General features: G+C 41.4%; 1 protein-coding gene across 1 annotated transcript; it reads left to right on the forward strand.

The window, feature by feature from the left end:
* The first annotated feature begins 2552 nt into the window (after nucleotides 1–2552).
* ZNF391 (zinc finger protein 391) lies at nucleotides 2553–5746 on the forward strand. Its single transcript, XM_040250002.1, has one exon. It carries the CDS (start codon nucleotides 3035–3037, stop codon nucleotides 4109–4111), a length of 1077 nt encoding a protein of 358 aa, XP_040105936.1. The 5' UTR covers nucleotides 2553–3034; the 3' UTR covers nucleotides 4112–5746.
* The last annotated feature ends 2543 nt before the right edge of the window (nucleotides 5747–8289 follow it).

The following is an 8289-nucleotide window of genomic DNA, read 5'->3' on the forward strand; positions in this document are numbered from 1 at the left end:
AGCTCCAATACTTTGGCCACCTCATGAGAAGAGTTGACTCATTGGAAAAGACTCTGATGCTGGGAGGGATTGAGGGCAGGAGGAGAAGGAGACGACCGAGGATGAGATGGCTGGATGGCATCACTGACTCGATGGACGTGAGTCTGAGTGAACTCTGGGAGTTGGTAATAGACAGGGAGGCCTGGCGTGCTTTGATTCCTGGCGTGCTTTGATTCATGGGGTCGCAAAGAGTCAGACACTACTGAGGGACTGAACTGAACTGAACTGAGCGGTCTAGTGGTTTTCCCTACTTTCTTCAATTTCAGTCTGAATTTGGCAATAAGGAGTTCATGATCTTAGCCACAGTCAGCTCCCAGTCTTGTTTTTGCTGACTGTATAGAGCTTCTCCATCTTTGGCTGCAAAGAATATAATCAATCTGATTTCGGTGTTGACCATCTGTTGATGTCCATGTGTAGAGTCTTCTCTTGTGTTGTTGGAAGAGGGTGTTTGCTATGACCAGTGCGTTCTCTTGACAAAACTCTATTAGCCTTTGCCCTGCTTCATTCCATATTCCCATGCCAAATTTGCCTGTTACTCCAGGGGTTTCTTGACTTCCTACTTTTGCATTCCAGTACCCTATAATGAAAAGGACATATTTTGGGGGTGTTAGTTGTAAAAGGTCTTGTAGGTCTTCATAGAACCATTCAACTTCAGCTTCTTCAGCATTACTGGTTGGGGCATAGACTTGGATTACTGTGATATTGAATGGTTTGCCTTGGAAATGAACAAAGATCATTCTGATTCTAATAACACCATGAAATCAGCGTTCCAACCAATACAAACAAAAAACCCTCACAAATTCTCAAAACTGCCAACAGAATAATGGCAGAGTAGCTTAAGGATCTGGGCTGCAAGAATGTAGGCCAGCCAACCTAAGCAGTTAGGCAAATTCCTACTAAGAAATATTAGCACCATAAAGTATGCAACTGGATTTTATTCCAAGATTCTAAATAAATTAGAATTCTGACTTATCAATCAACTCAGTGGTAGGGTCTTGCATTCCCTGTTTTCAGCTGAAAGGAATGTTCTTGGCAAAGCTGGACACAGCAGCATCATCATGTTGCTCTTGAGGTTCTCCATGGATGGCTTCTTGATGGCATCTTCCAAGGTTCACCTCAAAATCTGGAAGGTTCCCAGTCTCTGAGAAAGGCAAGACTTGTGAAACCAGATATGCTCCTAACCTAGTGGATCTCAAATAGTGCTATGAGCAGAACCATTAGGGCAACTATTATACAGTTTGTTGCCTACTGTCATATGCAAGGGCTCTGGATAAATTTACAAGAGAACGGGTTAAGGAAAAAGCTTCAATGGGGAAACTCAAGAGTTCAGAGAAGGGCTTTCAGAAGAATAGGCACAGATTCCCATATCTTCCCCATTTTACTGCTAGAACCAGGATGCTCTGCTAGATATTCAGTGTAGGTCAGTAATCTCGGTGAAGGCCTTGCTGTTCTTCCTTTTTATAAGGAAATGTAAGAACAACCTTGGGAGTAGGAAGATAAACAGACTGCTTTGTACAGTCTGAATGTGGGGTGCCAGTTTTTTAAAGCTGTCATCTGAGAATGCAGTTACCTAATACTTGGAAACAAGATCCTTGACATGTGTTGGACCTTCCAGCAGGAGAAAGAAACCACCTGTCTTATGGGAGACCGGGTTTATGTTTTAGATCATCTCACTCTGAGAAGAATGTTTGTAGGAAGGCTGGTCCCAGTGAGCACATTTTTCAGGCAACTTAGAGTGTTTCTTCTAAGGTTCATGTTGGACAGTACAACTTGTCAAGTCATGTGAACTTACTACATACTCCCTAGGTCTGAGGTAATGCCCAGTATCTAGAGTAACAAGTTTCATAAGTGATTCTGATGGGTATGTGTATAGCCTTTCTTTTGGAACCAATTTTAGCCCAGAATTTTCAGATACCCATTTTCTCCAGTGCTTCCTGCCACAGCCTTGTGAAATTTCACACTATCTTTTCTATAGATCAAAGCATTAATGTTGAGTTCTCAATAGCCGTGTGTATCCAGCACCAATAGCCTTGTGTTAAATCACTTCTCATCAGCAGAATCCCAGCATATGAACTGGACATGATCACCCAGTTGGAGGAAAAACAACTATACATACTGGATCTTCAGGGAACTGAAGAGGGGACTGACCAAAAATATCTGTTAGGTGAGTAGTAGTATGAAAAGACCACCAATTTGAAATTTAGGAGACGAGTTCTAGTGTAAGCTCTTATAAATTTGCTGGGTGACTTAGGTTACTCAGTGTTTCCTGTCCAATGTGCACATTGGCCTCAATGAACTCTAAGATCTGTTAAGATGAGATCCTTGGCAAGTGTTGTTAAACCTCTGAAATCTACGGTCGTAGACTTGTTTAGAAGAGAACCTAAACTAGTTGGAAGAAGGGTTGGTGGATTCAGTGGGGATAGCGGTGTAATCATTAGCATTTCTGAAATTCTGTTCTCTGTCATTCCCAAGAAAATGGTTGCATCCAACCTTGACAGAGTCGTCTCACTTTATGCTTTTAGGAGGGTGGTTATCCTTCTACATTTGAGAGTCTTTACTCTTCTAATCCCTTTCCTTTCTCTCATTTACCATAAGTAACTGGCTAAATAGGTAATAGCTCATTTTACTTTCTAATCTTTTATTCTCTACTCATCAATTGATATGTCTGCTCATTTTCATTTGGGGGGGCTTAACATGTTACCCAGTCCACTACTTGTATTTCTTGATGTCTCTTTGCATCCACTGTGAGAACTCTGTTATCTCTTCTGGTCTCATTCACTTCTCTTTCATTGTCTGTTTTAACTTTCTCCCCATATGCTAGTGTGCATGAATTAGTTGTCTTTTATTTCTAGTGGTTTATTTTCCTTGTTCTCCACACTAGAGACAGGTGACATTTGCACTTTAAATGTCTTTCAGATAGGGAAGATTTTAACTGAACCGAAGCATCACCACCAATCAGGCTGTTTTGGAAGAACTAGAGTTTTCTGGGTCAGCAATGGAAAGTCTTCGAGGGAATACTGCCCAGCATCCTACGGATGAAGAAGCCTGTAGAAGTGAGGGCCAATTTTCAAGGCAGACAAAATGTCCTGTACAGAAGAAATCTTCTTTTGAGAAAAGGGCAATCAGAAAAGTGTCAGTGTCTCTCAAGGAGATTTTCGCTAAGGAGAGAGGCCCTGAATCCAGTAAATTTAATCTAAGCTCAAAATTTAATACATGGCAGAGAATTCCAAAGGGAGCTAGGTCCCCCAAATCTAGGAGAAACTCCAAAGATAATTCAGACTTAATTAAACACCAAAAACTCTTTCTGCAAAGGAAGCCTTGTAAATGCAATGAATGTGGTAAAGCCTTTAGTTATGAATCAGACCTCATTGTCCACAGGAGAATTCATGGCAGAGAAAAGCCTTTTGAATGCAATGAATGTGGGAAAACTTTTAGCCGAAGTACACACCTTATTGAACATCAAAGAACTCACACTGGAGAGAAACCTTACGAATGCCCTGAATGTGGAAAAGCTTTTAGCCGGAGTACACATCTTAGTCTACATCAGAGGATCCATACTGGAGAAAAACCATATGAATGTAGTGAATGTGGAAAAGCCTTTAGCCGAAGCACTAACCTTAGTCAACATCAGAGAACTCATACTAAAGAAAAACCTTACAAGTGTAATGAATGTGGGAAAGCCTTCAGTGACCGTTCAACTATAATTCAGCATCAACGAATACACACTGGAGAGAATCCCTATGAATGCAGTGAATGTGGAAAAGCTTACAGTTGGATCTCATCTCTTATTGAACATCAGAGAACACACACTGGAGAGAACCCCTATGAATGCAATGACTGTGGAAAAGTACTTAGTCGAAGCTCATCCCTTGCTGAACATCAGAGAATCCACACTGGAGAAAAGCCCCATGAGTGTAGAGTGTGTGGCAAGGGCTTTAGTCGGAACTCCTCCCTTATTATTCACCAGAGAACTCATACCGGAGAGAAGCCTTTCAAGTGTAATAGCTGTGAGAAAGCCTTCAGTCAGAGTTCAACTCTTATTAGACATCAGCAACTTCACACTAAAGAGTAATATCTGAGCTTTCACTAATCTTGGCATAAGAGCCACATAGCATAACCTATAGCTGAAGAGAAAAATATACTTGTTTGAATTTTCCTTTCCCACTAGCTATAAGCCAGTTTCAAGCTAGCCTTTAAAAACCTTAAACTATTCAATCTAATATTTTGGAGGGCTCCAGTCTTAGAATATACCTTACTACCTTACACCTTTTAGTCCTTCACCTTTATCTCTTCCATGGAGCTTTGGTCCTTGAACAACCAGTGAACCCTTTTCTTTCCCAACCACACCAGCCCCTTTACTTAAAAGAGGAAATCCTGTGTGTGGATGTTTTCAGGCTTGCTGGCTCTAGTAGCACAAGAGAAGCTGGCTTCAGAACAAAAATCTACCCATTAGTTTAGGGATGACAATAATAAGGCAAATTCAGTCTCTGCACTTAAAGGACAGTTTTTCTATTCCTTCCTCCCTTACCTTTTTGGCTACACCATATTTCCCTCAAAGTATAACCCATACTTCTACTAATGTGCCTAATTAATCCTAGTATTATTTTATCTTATCCTGACCAAAAATGTCCTAAAAATCTTATATTTATTTCATACATTATCTTTTTAAAAAAAATGCTGCCCTATATTGAAAACATCTTTTGTTTACAGACTTCATGAAATGTGTACCCTCTGGTTCTGACTCTCACCAATCATGTAAAGCTGATCTATCAAGAACAAACGCAGCGCCTACCTCTCAGTCCTTTTCCTACTTGACATTTGCAGAATTGGCACTTTTGGCTACTCTTATGCCCTAAAATTTGAGCCTCTGGGATCCATGATTCTGTGCTGATCCACGAATTTTTCTACTTCCCAGCACTTCTCTGATTAACAGTGATTAGCTCTGTGAGTTTGGGGCAAGAGTTGAACCAGAATAATTTCATTTTATTGGCTTATAGTACTTATGGTTATTCAATTAGATTGTAAGCTTCTTAAAGATGAAAATCTTATTTTAGATCCCTATAAAACATCCCACAGTGCTGAGTGGTCACTAAATGCCCCATAATTATTGCTTACCAATTCCTCTCTATCATGGGTAATCAGCCTCCTAGGGTTTATTTGAAATGGCCTAATAGTTGATTTCTTTCTCTGTGTTCCTACTGCTGCTGTTAACTCCTTGGTAATTTGGACCTAGATACCAGAGTGAACACACTGTTGCTGCTCTTATCTCTGTGTCTTTATCTAGCTGTCTTACTAAACTATCACTTAGCTCAAAAAGAATCTAGTTTCCCATTGTCCCCAGGAAAAGATTCAAACTGCTTTAACTTGAAGACTTTCCACAGTTGGATCTATTTATTTATTTTCCATTACTCCCCAGTACAGCTGGGCAGCCCTTCCCTTTGTCTCTGCCACAGCCTTTCTCTTCACACTTGGCTTCCTTTCAGATTATTCCATGGCATTCTTTTACATGTCCTACTTTCTTCCTTGTATTAACATCTCCAGAAATCTTTTATAAAAGCCCTGCTCACATCCTGCCTTCACTGTGATACTTTCAATTGCCCACCTTCTTAGAAGTCTTTTACAGTGATGGTTTGCATCGTTCTGCTGTATTACATCGGAGAAGGCAGTGGCACCCCACTCCAGTACTCTTGCCTGGAAAACCCCATGGACGGAGGAGCCTGGTGAGCTGCAGTCAATGGGGTCACGAAGAGTCAGACACGACTGAGCGACTTCACTTTCACTTTTCACTTTCATGCGTTGGAGAAGGAAATGGAAACCCACTCCATGTTCTTGCCTGAAGAATCCCAGGGACGGGGGAGCCTGGTGGGCTGCTCTCTATGGGGTTGCATAGAATCAGACACGACTGAAGCGACTTAGCAGCAGCAGCAGCAGTGTATTACATACTTTCTTATTCTGTTCTCTGGTTCTGTCAAGTGCTTTTAATCCATGAACTTTTTTGAAGTTAGAAATTGTCTTAAATCTCTTGAAGCCCCATCTACCCAACTAATGGATTCTAGTTTTAACTTAAATTGAGAGGGTTTAATTTTTAATGGTGCATTTGCTTTAATCTTTTGAATGGTGAGGTAACCTCATGAATCTTTTGGTCATTTTTGTTTGATCTTTAATTATATACATTGAGCCTTGGGACTGGCTCTCCAGAGCTCTTAGGACGTTGGCCTCTTAGCTTTCCACTTCATGAGACTGTTTTAAGGAGTAGGTGGGTTTATTCATATAAAGTGATGAAAACAGTGCCTGACATAATAAGTGCTCAATAAATGCTAATAGTTATCATTCTATTTCTTCATATCTGCCTGTAGTCTTTCATTTCAATCCTGAAGGACCTGTAACTCCACAAAAATGGAAAACTAGGATTACAATAAAAAATAGATATTTCTTCTGACTGCCATCCTGGACAATAGTCATCTACTTTATTTTAACTCTATTGTGTATCAAAAATGACTCAAGGCAGCTTACAAGATATGATAAAACATAAAACTGAAAAGAATACAAATCAGCATTAGAGAAAGGAGAAGGTGCCTAGAAGATCAAAATCACGACAAATTGTCATATCATGTGGTTATTCAGGTAGAGATGCAAAGTGACCATTCAGGTGATGTGAGGTGCTCATTTGCTTATACTGTATTTGGATGGGGAGAAAATGTCCATTCTTCAAGGAAAGCCTGATAGATTTAAGATTAATTTCTCCATTGGCCTTCATGTAATTATACAGTGCACTTTTGATAACAAAAACTAAATTATGTGTTCTCCACAACACCTGGCAAACAGTGTATTTCCCAGTGAATAAATATTGAGTTCTTAGTGGAAGTCTCAGAAAGGCAAATATGAAGATTCTTCTTGATGTGGGGTGAGGTTAGAATCAGCAGAGGACAGAGTATACTGCATAATCAAGTAATTACTGGGTGCCAGAACAGCTCTTTTCACACATTTGAGTCATTTTACTTAACATATTATGGGATGAAGAAACTGAAATTTGCGAATGTTAAACAGCTTACCCAAAGATCAGGGTTTGACCCCACTACTGGACCTCTTGGGCTTTCCAGGTGGCTCAGGGGTAAAAATTCCACCTGCAACGCAAGAGACACAGGTTTCATTCCTGGGCTGGGAAGACCCCCTGGGGAAGGAAATGGCGACCCACTCCAGTATTCTTGCTTGGGGAATCCCATGGACAGAAGGAACCTGGCAGACTATGGTCCATGGGCTTGCAAAAATTCAGATACAACTTTAGCGACTAAACAACAAGTGGATTTAAAGGAACAATCCTATGAAATTGGTGACTAGATATGGGGAGGAAGAAGAGGGACCAGTAATTCCTTAATTGCTATTAACTTTCATGTAAGCTATGTATGGCGTGAAGCAGAGGAACTAACTAAATTAGTTAGAGGCTAACTCAGCAGTTAGCCATGCATACAAAACATTAAAAAGCTGAAAACCTGATATGATTAATTTGCAACTCTAAAGTCAATGTGGAATCCAAAACTTTTGGAATTTCTGGTGGGAAAGTCGGGTCAAAAGAGTGGGGAGTCTTATTCTAAGGAAAAATGGAGGGTCTTCCAGTGCAGCCAAAATCACCGTGACTCGGCTCACACTGAAGCATGTCTTCAGAATAATCTCTGTCCTTGCACGGAGCCCCTATCCAGACTCTCAGCGTGGGCCATTTCTGGAGATGCCGTAGGTGGATGGGGAGAAAGGCTTTCGCGGAGGCAAGCTGCTTTCCTTGTCGTCATTCGACCAGAAGGAGGCGCTTGAGTGCGAAGACCACCGCGGGGATAAAGGCCTCTTGAGCTCCGCGCTTTCGCTGTGTTCCTGGACTTTTCATGGTGACCTTTGTGTGTCCAGATTTCCCATAACAAAGCTGAGACGGCTATTCCTAGAAGCCACTGGATGGGGGCCAGCGACCGTCTAAACCGCCCCAAGCCATCTTCCAGCTTCCTGGGGGGCGCTCTGAAGCTAGATCGGCCAAAGAGCTCGTCCTACATCTGAAACTACACTTCCCAGAAAGCTCAGAGACTCGCAGTCGACACAGTGCTAAGACTTTATTTCCCAGAAATCTTAGGGCCAATTCCCACCCTCATTGAAAAACCTTCTTTCGTGTCTCTCCCGCTGAAGATTCTAAAGGCTGTTGTGGTGGGCGATGCAAAGCAACGTGCCGTGGCGAAACCAATGAGCCTCATTTCGGGAAGGTATCCTAGC

This window comes from Oryx dammah, unplaced genomic scaffold (genome assembly GCF_014754425.2).
Source record: "Oryx dammah isolate SB20612 unplaced genomic scaffold, SCBI_Odam_1.1 HiC_scaffold_11, whole genome shotgun sequence".
Classification (NCBI taxonomy): domain Eukaryota; kingdom Metazoa; phylum Chordata; class Mammalia; order Artiodactyla; family Bovidae; genus Oryx; species Oryx dammah.

Coding starts and splice junctions, on each gene's coding strand:
- ZNF391 (XM_040250002.1), top strand. CDS start 3,035: ATGGAAAGTCTTCGAGGGAATACTGCCCAGCATCCTACGGATGAAGAA.